We start from the raw sequence: 19,928 nt of genomic DNA on the forward strand, positions 1-19,928 counted from the left end.
ATTCTGGGAGTTAAAGTCCACCCATCGTAAAGTGGTCCAGGTTAGGAAATACTGATTTACCCTTTAAATAGATGAACTATTCAGGGCCATCCTACAAAAAAGGAAAACGTTCCCCATGGTGCAGGGTTACCTTGGCAACTCTGCCGGCTCCTCCATAGCGAGTGATGGCAATGGTGCCATTGAGGCTGATGTTTTGATTGAGAAGGAATTCATAATCACTCATTTTTCCTTGGTTGGCATAGACCAGTTTGCCCTGGAAGAAAATCAAACGCCATGAAGAGGTATGAATGCCATGTTAGTATTAATGTTGAGACTCTAGAAAGCGTGCAGAGAAAAGCAACAAAGATGATCAGGGGACTGGAGGCTAAAACATACAAAGAACGGTTGCTGGAATTGGGTATGTCTAGTTTAACGAAGAGAAGGAAAAGGGGGGACAGGATAGCAATGTTCCAGTATCTCAGGGGCTGCCCCAAAGAAGAGGGAGTCAAGCTATTCTCCAAAAGGCCTGAAGGCAAGACAAGAAGCAACGGGTGGAAACTAATCAAGGAGAGAAGCAACTTAGAACTAAGGAGAAACTTCCTGACAGTGAGAACAATTAACCAGTGGAACAACCTGCCTCCAGAAGTTGTGAATGCTCCAACACTGGAAGTTTTTAAGAAGAGACTGGACAACTATTTGTCTGAAATGGTATAGGGCAGACATGTCAAACTTGCGATGTCACGTGACATGCAACATATCGGAACTTTTTCCCCATTGCTGGCAATGGAGTGGGCACAGTTTTCTCATGATGCATCTGGTCCGTGGGCTGGCAATTTGACACCCCCGGTATAGAGTTTCTTGCCTAAGCAGGAGGTTGGACTAGAAGATCTCCAAGATCCCTTCCAACTCTGTCATTCTATATTCTATTCTATTCTATTCTATTCTATTCTGTTCTGTTCTGTTCTATTAATTTCTATTCTATTCTCTATTCTATTCTATTCTATTCTATTCTATTCTATTCTATTCTATTCTATTCTATTCTATTCTTTGACATTATGCTGATATTAATGAACTAATACATGTAGTCCTTAACCTACGACCACAATTGCGCCCAAAATTTCTGTTACTAAGCGAGACAGATATTGAGTTTTTCTCCATTTTACGACCTTGCTTGACACCATTGCTAAGTGAATCACTGCAGTTGTTAGGTTAACAACACGGTTGCTGAGTGAATCTGGCTTCTCCCTTTGATTTTGTTTGTCAGAAGGTCGCAAAAGGAGATCACGTGACCTTAGGACACAGCAATGGTCATAAGTATGAACCAGTTGCCAAGTGTCCGAATTTGGATCACGTGACCACGGGGATGCTGCAACGTTCATAAGTGTGAAAAACGTTCATGTCACTTTTTTTTCAGCGCCGTTGTAACTTTGACTGGTCACTAAATGCGTTGTTGTAAGTCAAGGACTTCCTGTACTCTGATCTGCCCAATAAGCAAAAACCATTGGGCTGCAAAGTTAAGGAAAACATCCAAGGTTTCTTGTGTTAAAAGGAAAAATAAAAGAAGAAGAAGAAAGCCAATCAATCAAACGCACTTAGTAAACAGCGAAGATGAAAATGAGAGATGTCTGCAGGACGTGCGCAAAAAATTCAAGCTGTGATTCCGTGCCAGCCTGTGCTCCCAACAGCTGAGTCTGAGGAATCTGAGGAGGAGGTGGAGGAGGCATTTGAAGGGCCATCAGGGGCAGAGGGAGGCTCGGATGACTTACAGGACTCACGGTTTGAAGCAGAGCCTGGGCCCTCCAGTCGTGTTCCTGATGAAGCTCAGCTGTGTGAGGAGAATGAGTCAGACTCGGAGGACTCACACCTGATGGACTTGCTAACTGATGCTCACACATGTCGTCAATTAGCGAGAGTAAATCAGCAGCAGTCAATACGGCAACTCCAGAGTAAAAGGAGAAGGCGATGAGAGGCAACGCCTTGGGACTGCTGTATAAAAAGAGGAGGTGTGGGCAGTGCTGGTTGCTGAAGGCAACCGTTTGCAAAGTGCTTCTTGGAATCCTGGTCTGTTCGTCTTGCTTGTGACTTCTCTTCTGTTTCCATCGCGTTTTCCTGCGGACTGTTTCCTTCCTTTGGACTTGAGTTTTGCTGTTTGTGTTTTGGACAATTTGATAGGTTTGTCACCCATATTAAAAGGGGTTTGTTTTGTTTTAAAGTCTCCAGCCTATTGTATCAGCAGGGCTTTGGTCTTTGTGCCTTTAACAAGGACGGCAATAGGCTGGGATAGAACAGATTCATCCTTTGGTTCTTTTCCTGAAGCTACAACTCCACTGAGCTGAGCAATAATTTTAACAACCAATAAAGCACATAAAAAGGATTTATTGATTTAACAGCAGTAGAAGAGGAACATGATATCGGGGTTAGATCATAAAACTGGGCAAATTCCAGCCTAAGATGAGATAACAAAGATGAGAGATTAGATAGGAGTTGCCCAGCCTTAGCCAATCGAAGATGGGTGGACTTCAACTCCCAGAATCCTCCAGCCAGCATGGAGAATGTTGGAAGACTGAAGAATTCTGGGAATTGAAGTCCACCCACCTTTAAGTGGCCACGGTTGAGAAACCGAGATAGAAGAGTAAAAGGGCAGAGTTAGTCTTTCAGGATTTGTACCTTGGCGGTCCCTGGGGGTCCATAAGCTGCATAGGGCTTTACTATATCTGGGTCTTCTTGATCTGTAGTGAGTTTTTCCTCAGCTTCTCTGGACAGAAAGACCTCCGTGTTGTTTTCCAGCACTGGAAAGGAAGGAAATTTTGGTGAAAGTTCCTCAGAAATTCATCTCCCAGAATTCCTCAGCCTTTGAGCAACCCTTCAAAGCTGCAACGGTGCTACAAACAAATGACTTACCATCAGTCCTCACATTTACGACTGTTGCAGTGTCCCCACGGTCATGCAATCAAAATTCAAGCACTTGACAACCGGCATGTATTTATGAGAGTTGTGTGATCGTTCTTTGCCATCTTCCCAGCCAGCTTTGCCCAAGTCGAGCTAATGGGGAAAGCTGGATCTGCTTAATGACCACCTGATTCACTTAGCAAAATGATCACAAAAAAATGGGCCTGACTCACCTAATGACCACATCACTTAATGAGAGAAGTCCCAGTAGCAATTGAGGTTATAAGTCAAGGAATACCTGTAACTCCACACCGTTGTTATTATTATCATTACCATAGTTTGAGCATTATGATTAATAATACCATTATTTAAGTCTCCTACTTGAACAGGAGGTTGGACTAGAAGACCTCTAAGGCCCCTTCCAACTCTGTTATTCTCTTTTCGCTCTTTTTTCCCAGTGCCATTGTGACTTTGAATGGACACTCAACAAATGATTGTAAATCCAGGTCTACCTGCGCTGATTGCATCTCCCTCCCTCATTCCCTTCCTTCCTTCCTTCCTTCCTTCCTTCCTTCCTTCCTTCCTTCCTTCCTTCCTTCCTTCTTTTCTTTCTTTCTCTCTCTCTTTCTTTCTTTCTTTCTCTTCCTTTGTTTTCTTTCTCTCTTTCTCCCTCCCTCTTTTCTTTTTCTTTCTTTCTTTTCTTTCTTTCTTTTCTTTCTTTATTCCTTTCTCCCTCCCTCCCTCATTCCCTTCCTTCCTTTCTTTCTTTCTTGCTTTCTTTCTTTCTTTCTTCCTCCCTTCCTTTCTTTCTCCTTCCTTTCCTCCCTCCCTCCTTTTCTTTCTTTCTTTCTTTCTTTCTTTCTTTTCTTTCCTTCCTTCCTTATTTCTTTCTTTCTTTCTCCTTCCTTCCTTCCCTCCCTCCTCTCTCTCTCTCTCTCTCTCTCTCTCTCTTTCTTTCTTTCTTTCTTTCTTTCTTTCTTTCTGGAGTTGAAGTCCACGAGTCATAAAAGAGCCAAGGTTGACTACCCCTGACCTAAAGCATGAAGCCCTTACTTTTCCAATATATATATAAAGCATCTGATCAAGCAATTAACTACAAAATAACGATTACAAAATAACAAAACAATGATGACGTGATAACACTATAAGTATCAATATTACTCATATCAACCTTAAGCATAATAAAGTCCCTTCACAACTCTGGAAAATCCACCAAAAAAAGGTGCCGGAACTCCATTCTGATGCATTCTATGACAAAAAAAGCCCTGGTCCTCCCTAATGGGAAGGTGAGAAGCTGCAAGGGAGGGGAGGTGCCTCCAAAACTCTGTCCATCACCATCCTGTCTCCCATACTCACCCACACGCACTCTGTTGGGTCTCTTTGGGTCTGGAAAGGACAGAAATACATCATACTGGATCTCTATGGCCTTGTCAAGACCAGATTCCGGGTCGCTCCAGCGTTCGAGGAGGAGTTTCACTAGATCATGGTCCCCCTTGGTGGTTGCCATATGGGGCTTGGCTGACAGCTTCCTAACAGGTGAAGGACAGACGTAGGAAACCATGTTTGTGGCATGTTTCAGATTTCAGAAACCAGCATCACTTTTTTTGCATGATTGCTTCTTTCAACAGGGAAAAAAAAACAGCTTGCCTTCCCGAGTTGTGGGTGCTCCAAAACTGGAGGTTTTTAAGAAGAGACTGGATAGCCACTTGTCTGGAAGAGTATAGGGTCTCCTGCTTGAGCAGGGGGTTGGACTAGATGACCTCCAAGGTCCCTTCCAACTCTGTTATTCTGTTTTCTGTTATTCTTTTATTCTGAAGTTGGGGCTGATCAGCCTGACCATCTCCGCATATTTTGGACCACCACTCCCATCATGCTTAGAGTATAACCAGTGGCAGGGGAGGATGGGATTGTTAGTAGAAAATATTTGGAGTTGTCCAGGAGGTTGCAATGTTGCACTTATCACAATATCTATAGTATAAATGAGTGTTTCTCAGTTTGGGAGGCTTGAAGAGATATGGATTTCAATTCCCAGATTGCGATGTTTCTCTGCGTCATATATGTGTGTGTGTGTGTGTGGGCATATGTGCATAATGCAACGAAATTTCACTTCAATATATGCTGATTAGTATACATTTAAAGTGACAATAAAGTTTTGATTCTAGTCTATTCTTTAGAAAGGCCACTGACTTCACCCACAACCTTCTCTGAGCTCAACTGATTTAAAACCTCCGAGACTGAAGATCTGCAGGTAAGAAGCCTTTGGATTCAGACAGGCGGGCCAGATTTAAAGCTTGGGTTAATCCTGATTCCAGTTAACTACTCACAAAATAGGTAACCCAGCCCTGATGTTTCTGGGAAAATAAAGTTATTTTTCTTCTTTCTTTCTTTCTTTCTTTCTTTCTTTCTTTCTTTCTTTCTTTCTTTCTTTCTTTCTTTCTTTCTTCCTTCCTTCCTTCCTTCTTTTCCTTTCCTTTGTTTTCTTTCTTTCTCTCTTTCTCCCTCCCTCCCTTTTTCTTTGTTTCTTTCTTTTCTTTCTTTATTCCTTTCTCCCTCCCTCATTTCCTTTCCTTCCTTTCTTTCTTTCCCTTCCTTTATTTTCTTTCTCTCTTTCTCCCTCCCTCTTTTCTTTTTCTTTCTTTTCTTTCTTTATTCCTTTCTCCCTCCCTCATTTCCTTTCTTTCTTTCTTTCTTTCTTTCTTTCTTTCTTTCTTTCTTTCTTTCTTCCTCACTTCCTTTTTTTCTCCTTCCTTTCCTCCCTCCCTCCTTTTCTTTCTTTCTTTCTTTCTTTCTTTCTTTCTTTCTTTCTTTCTTCCTCACTTCCTTTTTTTCTCCTTCCTTTCCTCCCTCCCTCCTTTTCTTTCTTTCTTTCTTTTTTTCTTTCTTTCTTTCTTTCTTTCTTTCTTTCTTCCTCACTTCCTTTTTTTCTCCTTCCTTTCCTCCCTCCCTCCTTTTCTTTCTTTCTTTCTTTCTTTCTTTCTTTCTTTCTTTCTTTCTTTCTTTCTCCTTCCTTCCCTCCTCCTCTCTCTTTTCTCTTTCTTTCTTTCTTTCTTTTCTTTCCTTCTTTCTTTCTTTCTTTCTTTCTCCTTCCCTCCCTCCTTCTCTCTCTCTCTCCCTCTTTTCTTTCTTTCTTTCCTTCCTTCCTTCCTTCCTTCCTTCCTTCCTTCCTTCCACCCTCAAGATGGCCAAGATATCTAATCCTCCTTCTTCGTCCTATTTTCCCCACAACACCCTTGTGAGGTGGATCAGACTGAGAGAGAAGGACCGGCCCAAAGTCCTCCAGCAGCCTTTCTTAGCTAAGATGAGACTCGAACTCGCCGTCTCCTGGTTTCTCGGCCAGCACTTTCAAAGACAAACACGAAGACCGCAGGGCCCTACCCGTGATTTCAGAGCTGGTCCTACCCCCCCCCTCACCCCCCACCCCAATTCTTACTTGAGGTTCTCTCGGATGTTGGCAGCTTCCACCTGGTTCATGAAATCCTCCAGGAGGGCCGGGTCCAGATCCTCGGAGACGTTGCTGAGCCAGCTGGGGGAAGGCCCCTCTTTGGGGATGGCGAAGTGCCCCAGCAGGATCCCCGCGGTCAGCAGCAGCGCCCCACCCAAGACCGAGCCCAGAATGTATTTCCAGCTGGCCATGGCTGCCAGTAACCCAGGAAGAGGGGCGTCTGGTTGTTCAAGAGACACTGGCAGCCCTTTTCTTTAGCTCTTGGCTCTGGGCAGATCTTCCTGGGGGCTGGGGCGTGATGAAAACGCAGGCGTGTTGCAAGGATGACGTGCCCTTTGATCATCTGGGATGGGCTGTGATCAAGGAAATGGCCTATGTGGTTCTTCCAGGATGTGTGTGTGTGTGGTGTGTGGGTGTGTGTTGGACCTAGCGGGCAGAAAGAGATGAGTTTGGGATGCTGGAGCTCCAAAGGCATGTCAAATTGGTCGACGTACGGCCCCAACGGAGCCCAAACCTTCCGTTGCTAAACAAGATAGTTGCCAAGTGAGTTTTGCCCCATTTTACGACCTTTCTCACCACGGTTGTTAAGCGTGTTAATCACTGCAGTTGTTAAGATAGTCACACGGTTGTTAAGTGAAAAGGGGATCACAAGACCTGGGACACTGCGACCGTCATAAATATGAGCTAGCTGCTGAGCATCTGAATTCTGATCACATGGCCACAGGGATGCTGCAACGGTCGTAAGTGTGAAAAATGGTCCCCATGTTGACCCGGACTTAGGGGACAGTATCCATTGTGAATGCGTGCAGATAGCCCCGCTATCACTGGCCACTTGCAGAACCATGAATGCAAGGTCATAAAAGGACAGCAAAGGAAACACCCCATATCCTAACCCAAAAGGGAACATATAATGTCTTGGGGCAGTGGTTCTCAACCTTTCTAATGCCACGACCCCATAATACAGTTCCCTGTGTTGTGGTGACCCCCAACCACTTATACATCACCGGGTGCCAGGGGCGTGGCCAAAGAAAAGGGGGAAAAATGGCGGACAGCCTTGTTTGGCGGCCCCCGTGAAATGGTCGCTCGACCCCAAATGGGGTCCCAACCCACAGGTGGAGAACCACTGTCTTGGGGGAATACCCAACAGGGAACATTTTTAGCTACTTCTGCTTTCTTCCTTCTTATCTACAGTGTGCCCGCCTTAAAGGGCGAAGTCTTTATCTTACGTGTGTCAGCTTTGCTGGGTGAATTGCTTATGTAATCAAAGAAGGTATAAAAATAAGGCTTTTCTGATATTTGGAGCTTTTTCCCTCTTTTAGAGGAGCCCGTCTTTGTTCGGCTGAATAAAAACGTAAAGCTTGAAGGCAACATCTGCTTTCCTGTATTTTTTTAATCAAGCAAAACCTCGGAACCTGCATAGCAACAAGTCACTTGTTTCAGTGCCTTTGTAATCTTAAAGAATCATACTAAATCAGAGCTTTTCAACCTTTTCACTCATTGTACCACTTTTAAGATATGGCAACATCCGAGGACCACCAGTTGCCTAGCAAGTGTCAAAAACTTGATGACCCCCCCCCCAAAAAAGGAAAAAAGTGATAAAGTACAGATAGTTCTCACAACAGTCTGCTTAGTGACTGTTTGAAATTACAATGGCACTGAAAAAAGTGCCCCCCAAGCCACAGCCGAGCAAGACACCTGCCTGCCCGCTTAGTGGCACTCTTCCTCCTGTCCGAGGTTTTCATTGTTTTGAGCATTTCTGTTGAGGATTGGCAGCAGGGGTGGGTGGGAAGTGTTTGATTTTTATTCCCCCCCATCTGCTGGGTGGTTGCAGCAGGTTTTGGTCACTTCAACTGACCCTGCGACAGTTAGTGTAACTCTTGTCCTGCAGTGAGTTGTCCTGTGATGAGCTGGCTGCGGCAAACGGTCAGACCCTCCCAGAGAGCCAAACTTGACTGAGTGTAAGGACCCACCCCACTTTTCATCTTAAGAAGACAGAACTCTTGGAATACTTCTTCCAACAGGCATCTTTATTAAGAGAAACTGGTTGCAGGCATTCTAGATAGGACTTGGGGTCCAAGCTCTCCCATTCAAGGTTTTAAGGGGTTCCCCAGTAGCCCCACCCAATCACCCCCTTCTTCCAGCGACAGTCTCAGGCATTACGCTCCCACCCCCTTTTCCTTACTGCCGGCTGGATGGAGACTTCAGAGAGGAATACATGAAAGGTAATAGCCCCATTGTTATGGTTAGTCCTTTTGGTGATATCCACATCCAGTCACTTTGAAGTGTACTGAAGGAAGTGAGGGCCACAAAGCCCCTTTGCTCACCCCTTCACCGTATGGCAGAATCCAGAGAAGGCATGAATGGGGTTTTCTATAGTTGATAACTAGAGATGAAATATAATTGGATTCTGACACAGACACTCCAAGCTGCGTTACCTCTGTGCTCCTGGGGAAAGATGCCACTCTGCATTAAATTCCACCACATCACCATTTTTCACTGCAACACGACCGATGCAACCTGCAGCCCCAGGGGACTCAGCTGGGGGGGGAACGGAGGGGCTGTGGCCTTGCCTCCTCACAGGAATGTCGAGTCTTGGATAGCAACAAAATTCTGCCTCCCCCTTCCTCCCCCCTTGCTGGCCTGGCGGAGCGTATCCCCCATTTGCTGAAGGCTCGGGCGTAGCTTCCCCTGCGAGGCCGTCTCTCCAGGACTCGGAAGCTCCACGGCTATGCAATGGGGCCGAGACCAGTCGGCTCCCTTCTCTTGGATCCCTTCTTGCTCCGAGCGCTTGGGGGTCTGGCCACCGCTGTCCAGCATCTTCGGCCTCGGCTGATGCTCCAGACGGGGTCTCAGTGTCTTCTCCGCCGTGCCAGGACTCCGGGAGACTTCGGAGGCATCTGAACGGCCCCATCTGCTCCGTTCAGCCGGATGCTCAGTCACTGCTGAACAGCGGCTGGACAGGGAAGGTGGATGTAGCATTGGGAAGGTCCCCAATGGGTCTGGCAAAGGGCTAGCTGTGGGTGAGGGTACCGAGGCCTCGTGCAGGGATAAGAAGCAGGGGGCTGGGGGAGGACAGACCAGCCCCCTCTCTTTCTTGCCATACTCCTCCATTGCGTTGGCACACTCAGCACAGAACTTAGTGGGCTTGCAAACAGAGGGAGGGGATGGGCAGAGGTAGTTCTTGGCAGCAGGAGGTCCTTGAGCCTCATAGTCCCCCAGCAAGTTGGCTGGATCAAATTCCAGGCTGCAGGCCAGCTTGCTGCTTCCAGGCCTCAAATCAGACGGGGCAGAACTGCTCCGGGTGCTGGAGGCTCCATCTTTGAAAGGGGGAGGGGGAGGAATGACATCCAAGAGAGGTTCAGAATAAAGAGCCATGGGGTTCTCTCCCTCGGGCTGGGCCTGGATGCCGGATTTGGGGGGCAGATCCAAAACCTGGATAAGGTTGAGAAACGGACAGAAACAAGGAGATGGTTTGAAGATCCCAAACTTTTGCCATTCATTGGCAAAAATTTCTGCTTATTTGAAGGATCATACACAAGAAAGATATATTATTGTATGGAGAAGATGGATAGATTATATTCAGAAAAAATATGGGACTTTAAAGTTTCATTTATTTTGTGAGTAAATTTTATAGTAACTGTTGTAGAGATTTGTTTATATGTCTTAATTTAAGGGGAGTTAAAGGTTAAGTATGATGTTTTTTTTCTTTTTTCTTTCTTTTTTCCCCTTTTTTATTATTGTTAACCTTCTTATTAATAACCCTGTACTCTGCTCTGGGAAGTGAGGGGGGGAGGGTTGAGGGTGGGTGGGTGAGTGAGTGGGTGGGTAATGATAATATAGTCATGGTAAATGCTTGGGCATTTCCCCTATGCTGCGTTCATGTGTGTGAGAGGGATGAGAGGGGAGGAAGGAGTAGGGAGGAAGTAGGATAGTTAGAGGAGAAGGGGAGGGGAAGAGAGTAGGAGGGGAGGAGAGAAAGAGGAGGGAAGTAGGGAAGGTTTAGAGAAGGTGGACACAGCCTGGGGGGAATGGGCAGGCGGTACCAATGGTTAATTGTATTTTGTATGAATAAATGGAAAATAAAAACTTTTTTAACAAAAAAAAAAGAATCTGCCATTCATTTAACCATCATGACACTGTTTGTCAACCCTGGCAACTTTAAGATGGGTGGATTTCAACTCCCAGAATTCTCCAGCCAGTCCACTTATCTTAAAGTTGATAAGATTGAGACACAATGTTCTCTTATCTATATCTGTCTATCATCTGTCTATTATTTATCTGTCTGTCTGCCCGTCCGACCATCCATCCATCTGTCCAACCGTCCATCCATCCATCATCCATCTATCATCTCTCTCTTTCTCTCCTCTCTATCATCCATTTATCCATCTCTGGAATTCAAGTCTTTTTTTGAAATTACAGTGGTTTGGTAAAATCCCTCTCATGGCTGGCTGGGAAATTCTGGGAATGGAAGTCCATTCATCTTAAACTTGCCGAGGCTGAGAAACACTGAGTCATGGATTTTTTTCCAAATAATTCCTGGCAAAGGGTTCAGAAGTAAAATTAGCCATGAGTCAATGGTTGTGCATCCCAAATGCCATAGTCCTTATATATCTGGAAAGTGCAGTTTGGGAAAGGCAGACTTTCTACTTCATGTGTCAAAACTACAATTTGTTCCTTGTGGACTAGAAGACGTCCAAAGTTCCCTCAACCCTCAAATTCTATGTTGTATGTTCTACGATTCTTTACTTAATTACACTGAATAGTGAGCATGTAGAAGGGGTTCAAATATGTGTGTAGGTCTGTTATGATGATGGTCCAGAGCACTTGGAACAACTAGATATTGTAAGGACCCACCCCACTTTGCATCTTAAGAAGACAGAACTCTTGGAATAGTTCTTCCAACAGGCATCCTTTAATTAAGAGAAAATGGTCGCAGGCGTTCTAGACAGGACTTGGGGTCCAAGCTCTCCCATTCAAGGTTTTAAGGGGTTCCCCAGTAGCCCCACCCAATCCCCCCCTACTTCCAGCGACAGTCTCAGGCATTACACTCCCACCCCCTTTTCCTTACTGCCGGCTGGATGGAGACTTCAGAGAAAACTACATGAAAGGTAATAGCCCCATTGTTATGGTTAGTCCTTTTGGTGATACACACATCCAGTTCCTTTGAAGTGTACTGAAGGAAGTGAGGGCCATAAAGCCCCTTTGTTCACTCCCTTCCCTTCATCGTATGACAGAATCCAGAGAGGGCAGAAATGGGGTTTTCTATAGTTGATAACTAGAGATGAAATATAATTGGATTCTGACAGATATATTGTCTACACATAAAAGGAAGCATAACCTCTGTACCTTGAATAACAGAAGGAAGCCAGACAATAAAGGTACAAAAGGCCCATTTGCTCCCACCACCGTTATCTCTCAGTTTTCTTCCTACCTGTTCCAAAACCCAGTGCATTTCACCTGGTCCCTAGCATTCACATGCTATTATTCATCCCAACCTATATTTCGAGGCAAGTGAAGTACTCACATTAATTTTCTCCGAGATGCAAATTATGTTTTGGAGTCTGATAACCCGTTCCAGTTCAGAGATTCGGTGGTTCCAAGTCTGCCTTTCCTCTGCCATAGTCTGTGCCTGAGAAGAAAGACAGGTGTGGGGCCAAATAGGCCGAGATGTGTTAGATTAGAACAGCGGTCTTCAAACTTGGCCCTTTTATGACTTGTGGACTTCAACTCCCAGAATTCCTCAGCCAGCATGCCTGGCTGAGGAATTCTGGGAGTTGAAGTCCACAAGTCATAAAAGGGCCATGTTTGAAGATCCCTGGATTAGAATAATGACCTAAGGGCAGACCTCTATCAAACCCACAGAAATTCAAATGTTGCATTTATTTGTTTGTTTATTTATTGATCTATTTATTTATTCATATCCTGCCTCAAGGGACCCACAGAAATTTAAATGTTGTAGTATTTGTTTGTTTATCTATATACCTATTTATTTATTCATAACCTGCCTCAAGGGATGCAAATAACTCAAGGTGACAAACATGTCCAACACACCTTCCTCCTATTTTTCCCACAACAACCTGCAAGGTGTGTAAGGCTGGCTCTTGGCCTAAAATGGGAATAGAACTCATTGTCTTCTGGTGATTGGTCCAAAGTCACCCAGCCAATTTCCATGCCTAAGATTTTGGCCACCTAATGAGAAGGAAGGACTCCCTGGAGAAGGGCCTAATGCTGGGAAAGATGGAGGGCAAGAGAAGAAGGGGACGACAGAGAATGAGATGGCTGGATGGAGTCACTGAAGCAGGAGGCGTGAACTTCAATGGACTCCAGAAGATGGTAGAGGACAGGAAGACCTGGAGGAACATTGTCCATGGGGTTGCGATGGGTCGGACACGACTTCGCAATTAACAACAACAACAAGACGGGATTAGAACTCACCGTCTCTGGGTGATTGGCCCAAAGTCATCCAGACAATTTCCATGCCTATGGCGGGACTAGAACTCACTATCTCCAGGTGATTGGCCCAAAGTCACCCAACTGATTTTCTTGCCTAAGAACTAGAACTCACCATCGCGTGGTTTCTAGCTTTAATCACTAGACCAGTGGTTCTCAACCTTTTTAATGCCGCGACCCCCAACCGGTCGTAAGTCGAGGACTACTCAACCGGTCGTACGTCGAGGACTACTCAACCGGTACAGCACCGTTTGCAGAATGGGACTTTTGGCGGGCTCAGCAGGGCAGAGACAGCCTGGACAATTCCTATTGGCTTTTGAAAGCCAATAGAATTAGACTCTATTCAAGAGAGTCTACTCTATTGGCTTTCAAAAGCCAATAGAATAAAAGGGAGGAGCACAGCTAAGGAAAAGGGGGTAAAAAATGGCGGACTGCGTTGTTTGGCGACCCCCGTGAAATGGTCGTTTGACCCCAAATGGGGTCCCGACCCACAGGTGGAGAACCACTGCTCTAGACCAAGCTAGCTCTACCATCCAGACCCAGAATCAGCAGGCATTGGGCAGTTGGGCAACCAGAAAAATCTAATTAATTAAGCAATTAATTCTGCAGTTATTACAGTAGATACCAGGCTTTCCAAGCTGATACCTAAAAATGATTTAAGACTCTAATTCCCATAATTCTTCGTAGATGGAAAAATGCCTGACATAGTCAAGTCAGAGAGGACATGTTTCTGCAGCATGAAAGCTTATTTATGATCTTAATTTGTTATTATTGGAAAATAGGAAACATAGCTCACCTACGCACTAACCTTGCAGCTATTAGCAGAACATACAGATGGTATAAGATTTCAGAGTATTTAAAATTATTCTATCTGGAATTATGTTTAGAAGCAGGCTACCAACTTAGTATGTCATTGTAATCAGTTAAATAACTCAATATTCAATTAACCATATGAATAAGCGATACGACAGGTTTCTTACAATTCTCTGAAGTTTCTCTTCTAACAACTGGTTGGTGTGACGTGTGTTGGAATACTCTTCTTGAATCCTATTTGAGGAAAAGTGGAAAGAAATGAAAATCATTCTGAATAAATGTTCTACGCAGAGAAATTTGGTACTAAGTAAGTTTTTCTCAACCTTGGTCATTTTAAGATTGGGTGGATTTCAACTCCCAGAATTCCTCAGCCAGCATCTTTTAAGCTGGGCGAACTTCAACTCCCAGAATTCCTCGGCCAGCATCTTTTAAGCTGGGCGAACTTCAACTCCCAGAATTCCTCAGCCAGCATTCTGGGAGTTGAAGTCCACTTGTCTTAAAGTTGCCGAGCATAAGAAACGCTGAAACTACAATAATAGTTCCCAAATAGCAAAGTGTGGTTCAAAAATATTTTAATATTAAGCTCCTCCCAAAAGTGAGTTGGACTACCCGGAACCTCACCCCTTGAAGACCTCAACGTGCTTTCAATCTTCCTTACCTGCTAAAACTTTCCTCTAAAGTCTCCAAAGTCTCTTCCCATTTTTTTTGCAGGTGTCGTTCAGCAAATGCAGGTTTGGAGTCCAAAACAGGAATTTTTGGTAGCTGCTGCTCCTGGGAAGACCTACCATGAGAACAGAAAGTCCATTTTATTCGTTATTCACCCAGAATCACGCAAGTGTGCTGGGCAAGGACAGTCCTCAACTTACAACAATTCATTTCTTGTTTGACGTTACAAAGGCACTGACCGTTGCTGCATCCCCAGGGTCACGTGATCAAAATTCAGACGCTTGGCAACTGGCATGTACTCATGACAGTTGCAGTGTCTCCCAGGTCACGTGATCCCCTTTTGTGACCTTCTGACAAGCAAAGTCAATGGGGAAGCCAGATTCACTTCACAACTGTGTTACTAACTTAACAACTGCAGTGATTCACTTAGCAACTGTGGCAAGAAAAGTCGTAAAATGGGGCAAATTCACTTAAGAAACGGGTTGACTAACTTAACCGCCGCAGTGATCCACTTAGCATCTGTGGCAAGGAAGGTCGCAAAATGGGACAAAAAACTCACTTAACAATTGTCTCACTTAGCAACAGAAACGTTGGGCTCGGTTGTGGGTCATAAGTCAAGGACTTATATAGAAATTTGAAAAATAAATAAAAAAATATAACCAAAGTAGGACTAATTGATGTGTCAATGTGCATTTTCAGAGATCATCTGGATGGGTGGAATGGATCTGTTTAATTTGCGCCACAAATTTAAAAAACAGAAATAAGTACCTGACTTGTGTTTGCATTTCCAACATCTATCTCACATTTTTTTAAAACATTTTTGTTTATCATGTACTGTATGGTGGACATGTGTTAAAGCAAAGAGGTACTGGACAAAAATACATACTTGGCTAGAAAAGGTGTTGGGAAAACATGTAGATTTTAAACCTGAACTTTTCTGATTAGGTATAATGCCAGAAAAGATTGACAAACCAAGCATATACTTGATTCTGCATGTGATAACAGTGGCAAGAATCATATTCGCGCAACACTGGAAAAATGAAGAAATGCCACCAGAGGAAGAAATAATTTTAAAAATGGTAGAATGTGTGGAAACGGACAGACTCACTTTGAAATTGAAAGAAGAAACAGAATACTTTCAAACTTGGGACTTATTTTATCAATGGCTGGAGAAAAGAATAAAGGATTAGGAATTAAATTTGTATTAGTGAATGAATGAATAAGTACCACTGAACTGTATGAAAAAAATTAATAAAAACTTCATTAAACCAAAAACAGAAATAGTGCCCAATCCACTTTGATGGTCTGGATTAACACCAATATTCAATTTAAAGCTGATTGGATGCTCTCTCCAACTTGAACAGGCTTTCAAAAGGCATCTGAAGATGGAGTCAGATTTTTAGACTGAACAACAGTGCCCCCAAACCAGTTGGGACAATTTCAGACACACATTAAACCAACACAGTGTAGAAATAAAAATACAAAATACACAATGTACTGTAGTTCAAAGGAGGTATCGGGGGGGGGGGCTCAGAAAGCAAGTGCTCCCAGCTAAGTAACCATTCATTCATTCATTCATTCATTCAATATTTCTTAACTGCCCATCTCTCTTGGGAGTGTGTTTCTAAAGGAGATGCAGAATAACAGAATAACAGAGTTGGAGGGACCTTGGAGGTCATCTAGACTAATCCAGGGCTTTTCAATCGTTTCACCCATTGTACCACTTTTAGGATATGGCAGTATCCGAGTACCACCAGTCGCCTAGCAAAGTGTCAAAAACTTGGTGACCCCCCCCCAAAAAGGAAAAAAGTGATAAAGTACAGATAGTCCTCGACTTACGACAGTTCACTTAATGACTGTTCAAAGTTACAATGGCACTGAAAAAAGTGCCCCCCAAGCCACAGCCGAGCATGACACCTACCTGCCCGCTCAGTGGCATTCTTCCTCCTGTCCGAGGTTTTCATTGTTGTGAGCATTTCTGTTGAGGATTGGCAGCGGGGGTGGGGTGGGGGGTGTTTGGGTTTTATTCCCCCCCATCTGCTGGGTGGTTGCAGCAGGTTTTGGTCACTTCAACTGACCCTGGGACACTGTGACCGTCATAAATATGAATCAGTTGCCAAGCATCTGAATGTAAATCACAAGACCCTGGAGTTGCTCCAACATTCCAGCTGATTGGCGCTTCTTCTGGGCTCAGCGGAAGTGCCAGGATCAGCGCTGAGCTCCAGCTGGACACTGGTGCTGATCCTGGAGCTTCCGCTGAGCCCTGACAGCCCCGAAGAAGCACCGATCAGCTGGAAAGCAACACTGATCCTGGGGCTTCCGCTGAGCCCTGACAGCCCTGCAGCTCCAGCCGTCTCTCGCTCAGGCTTGTGCGGTGCTGCCACCGGTTCAGCTCATTCCCCTCCCCCACTACCACTTTTCTAGGATGGTTGAGTACCACCTGCCAGGTGCCAATGTACCACAGGTGGTATCCGTACCACTGGTTGAAAAGCCCTCGTCTAATCCAACCCCCTGCTCAGGCAGAAAAACTTATGTCAGTATGCCTAAAAGGATGCAGGTCTACTCACCTGGATGGTTTGGGGTTCATGTCTACCAGAAGTTCCTGAAGAGCAAAAGAAAAAAAAAAAACAGTATTTGAATCCTTACTCTTTATCTCCTTCAACAGGTAAATGATCAGCCCTTAAGACTCAGAGGGATTAGAAACGGGGATCTCCGCAGAGATTGGATCTGCTCTGGAACCTGAATCAAGATGCTTTGTAATTCAAGGCCAGACAGATAACTCAGCAAAGATGATTATAAAACAAATATTTATTCAGGAATACTGGAAGAACTCACGTTTCAGTAGTTTCATCTGGATGTTACATATTTGATTCATCTTTGTAGGTAAAATCATTAATTCCTTCACCTCAACTTCTAGCGTTAATTAAACCGTGTCTGTCCTCCAGTGATCCCATGCTTATCTCAAAGACATTTCAAACTGCTGGCACGTAGCCAGGATATCCTGTGATGAACTTAGTAGCCCCTCCTACTGACTTGTTAACATGGGGTTCACTGAATAGCTAAACTACATTACCCATAACCCATCTCTTAAGGAGACAGCGCTTAACCCTATAAAAGCCAAACATTCTAACACATAGTTCTCATCTAACTGGCTGATCCAGAACAGGATCCAAAAGGATTTCCATTGCAAGCCTAACTTTGCGGCTGATTCCCAAACCAGGGATTTCTGGATAGGATCTTCTTTCCTGCAGTTTGCTTTGGTTCGCTTTCTAAAGTGGCAATAACAACAATAGAAAAGCCATACCTGCTGGGAACTATGATAACTGAAGTCCAACATGCCCACTTAAAAAAAAAAGTTCTCTTTCTTGATATGAGTAATATAAAAAAGTTGAAATGACTTAGATAAAGGAAATGTTTTAGATACTTAAATGTGATTGAATTTAAGAAAATTATAATGGATAAAAAAATTGTATAAGAGTTAGATGACTAGATGACTAGATGTATTAAATGGAATGTTTAAAGATTAAACATATTTTTAATTATAGTTAAAAAGAATAAGAAATTTAGGAAATAAATATGCATTAGGAGGGATATATATTTTAAGTAGTATGTTATTTTTTATGTTTCTTTACTCTTGCTCTCCTTTCTTTCTTTTTCATTGTTTTATCTATTCCTTAAGAAATGTAAAAGTGTGAGATGGTTCATATGGAAAAATAGAGTTAAATTTTTAAATGTAATTAATTTTTGAAAAAATCTTAACCAGTAAGAATACCTAGAATTTGGTGAGAGAAACAAATTAAAATAAGGACTGTAACAGGATCTATGCTAAGGCAACCAGAATGATTGGATAGAAAAGAAATATTATATTGATGTGGTTATTATTTTTAGGAATATCGGGGAAAATTATATATTTAATTGTTATCTATCAAAACAAAAAGAATTGTATTAACGCAATGTTTGCAAAAGAGGATGTTTTGGGGAAAGAGGAAATCAACTAAAACCGTTATGTGGGTCTTCTCCTTCTTCAGGATGTGGAGAACCTGGGACAGGTGGCTAGGGAGTCTCTTGTTTTGACAAAAAGCCTTGTACCTTATAAAGCATCTGACTCTTCCTCGCCACGCTCAGTGACCATTCGTTGTCATCTGATTTCTCTGCTCCTCGGGGCACCGTCTCCTCTGCTTTCCTGAAGGACCATTCTTGAGCCTTGAGCTTCAGCACATGCTCTGAAGCTCCTTCACCATCCCTCCTTGCCCCACAAGGTTCTTCAGACAGCTCAGGCAAGTTGGCCAGAAAGGGAGTAAAGAGGGCCGATTCTGAACTGCTGCTAGTCTCCTCCGCAGTCCTCACAGGTTTGACATTTGCCTGGAGCTGGCTGGGGCGGATGGAGGTGGCATCTCCTTCGGCTTCGAACTGTCCGACTCTTTTCTTCCTGGGCAAGGACATGTTCCCCGCATTTTTTCCCAGCAACGACTCCGATGAAATAGACTTGGTGCTGGGCGCTCTGTGGGTTGGAGAAGACCCCCGGGACTTCCAACCCAGAGACAGGAGACTTGAAGGACTCATGATTTGCTGGGTGACTTCGTTGAGGAACTCCGAAAAGCGTAGTTTGTCTTCTATCCGTCTGTTTTCTCCTAGGATAAGGGACTTCTTGGGGAGAGTCAGGTCCAGGCTTTTAGGAGAAGAGGGCTTCTCCTGCTCCTGCTGCTGGTGGTGGCATCTCCTGGGCTTTGGCGCCAAGAGAGGCTTCACTCCTGTTGGCCGCTCAGTGATGGTCTCACTGGATCTGGTCTTCCACAATCGGCCGTCCTCCTCTACCACCCCGTTTCTCAAAACAGCCCGGCCAAGAGGATACCGGCCGGTCTTGGGGGGCTGCTGCAAAGCTGGAATTTCAGCTTCTTCACCGAAGGCAGGGCCCTGCTGCAGGACAGTGGCCTTGTAGAAGTTCTGCTCCAGGCCTTCAACTTGTCCCACCTGCCGCCAGAGCTCCGGAGGGCCCTGACCAAGAGGCAAATCGCCAGTCCTCACCCTCTGGCCCCGGACGAACGGGGTGAAGGACCCACCCAGCCTTCGGTTCTCCCGGGTGGGGTGAGAGGCTGCACCCTCCATCGCCACCTCCCTACAAGATCCAGACGGAGAAGAATGGTATTGAGAGGGCAGAGCCTCTTTTTCAAGCCTGGCTTCCAAGGACCACATGGCTGAGGAGGTGGAGGTGGACGAGCTTGAGGAGTGAACGGAGAAGCGGTCGTCAAAACTCTCCATCAGCAGGGGCAGATAGACCGTCTCCTTCTGCCGCTTGGCCTGCTGGACCGGCGTGAAGAACTTCTGTAGGACTTGGAGCTTCCCAGCTGGAACGCCACTGCCACCATTCTCCTCGGACCAGTGGGTTGGGTTGAATGCCACCGCCTGCTCCTTCTTACCCAGCTTTTGCTGGACGGCTGAGGCACTCATCTTGAGCAACGGGCGCCAGTCTGCTCCTAACCTCGTCTTCCCTGTTCATTTAGCCCAGGCTGGCCGATTTAGTGGAGCAGAAATCTGACATGTCAATATAATCAGCCTTGGACATCTGATTAAACTAATAGAGGCCATCGGTTTGACCGGAGCATTGTTGCGCCTCTTCCCTCCCCACCGAGCCTGGTTTCATAAGCCAATTCTTCCTTCTAAGCCGTTTGCCAACATCCTGGCGAAGATC

The 19,928-nt window shown here is 44.7% G+C and overlaps 2 protein-coding genes across 2 annotated transcripts in view; both read right to left on the reverse strand.

The window, feature by feature from the left end:
* Positions 1-6,625, reverse strand: part of NAALADL1 (N-acetylated alpha-linked acidic dipeptidase like 1) — a 27,954-nt gene extending 21,329 nt beyond the window's left edge. The window contains exons 1-4 of the mRNA XM_039358541.1: positions 6,299-6,625; positions 4,225-4,397; positions 2,647-2,768; positions 131-253 (exon numbers count right to left, since the gene is read on the reverse strand). Coding sequence (XP_039214475.1) covers positions 131-253; positions 2,647-2,768; positions 4,225-4,397; positions 6,299-6,501 — 621 coding nt within the window. The 5' untranslated portion in view covers positions 6,502-6,625. The remainder of the gene's footprint in view (positions 1-130; positions 254-2,646; positions 2,769-4,224; positions 4,398-6,298) is intronic.
* A 2,019-nt stretch (positions 6,626-8,644) lies between these two features.
* On the reverse strand, positions 8,645-19,687 carry LOC120314931. Its single transcript, XM_039358516.1, has 6 exons — positions 18,329-19,687; positions 16,807-16,841; positions 14,232-14,354; positions 13,741-13,807; positions 11,835-11,939; positions 8,645-9,742 (listed from the first exon to the last, which is right to left on the reverse strand). The coding sequence occupies exons 1-6, from the start codon at positions 19,685-19,687 to the stop codon at positions 8,885-8,887; spliced, it is 2,547 nt and encodes an 848-aa protein (XP_039214450.1). The 3' UTR covers positions 8,645-8,884.
* Between the last annotated feature and the right edge of the window lie 241 nt (positions 19,688-19,928).

Source organism: Crotalus tigris, unplaced genomic scaffold (assembly GCF_016545835.1).
Source record: "Crotalus tigris isolate CLP2741 ecotype Arizona unplaced genomic scaffold, ASM1654583v1 scf7180000019021.11574027:1482141, whole genome shotgun sequence".
Classification (NCBI taxonomy): domain Eukaryota; kingdom Metazoa; phylum Chordata; class Lepidosauria; order Squamata; family Viperidae; genus Crotalus; species Crotalus tigris.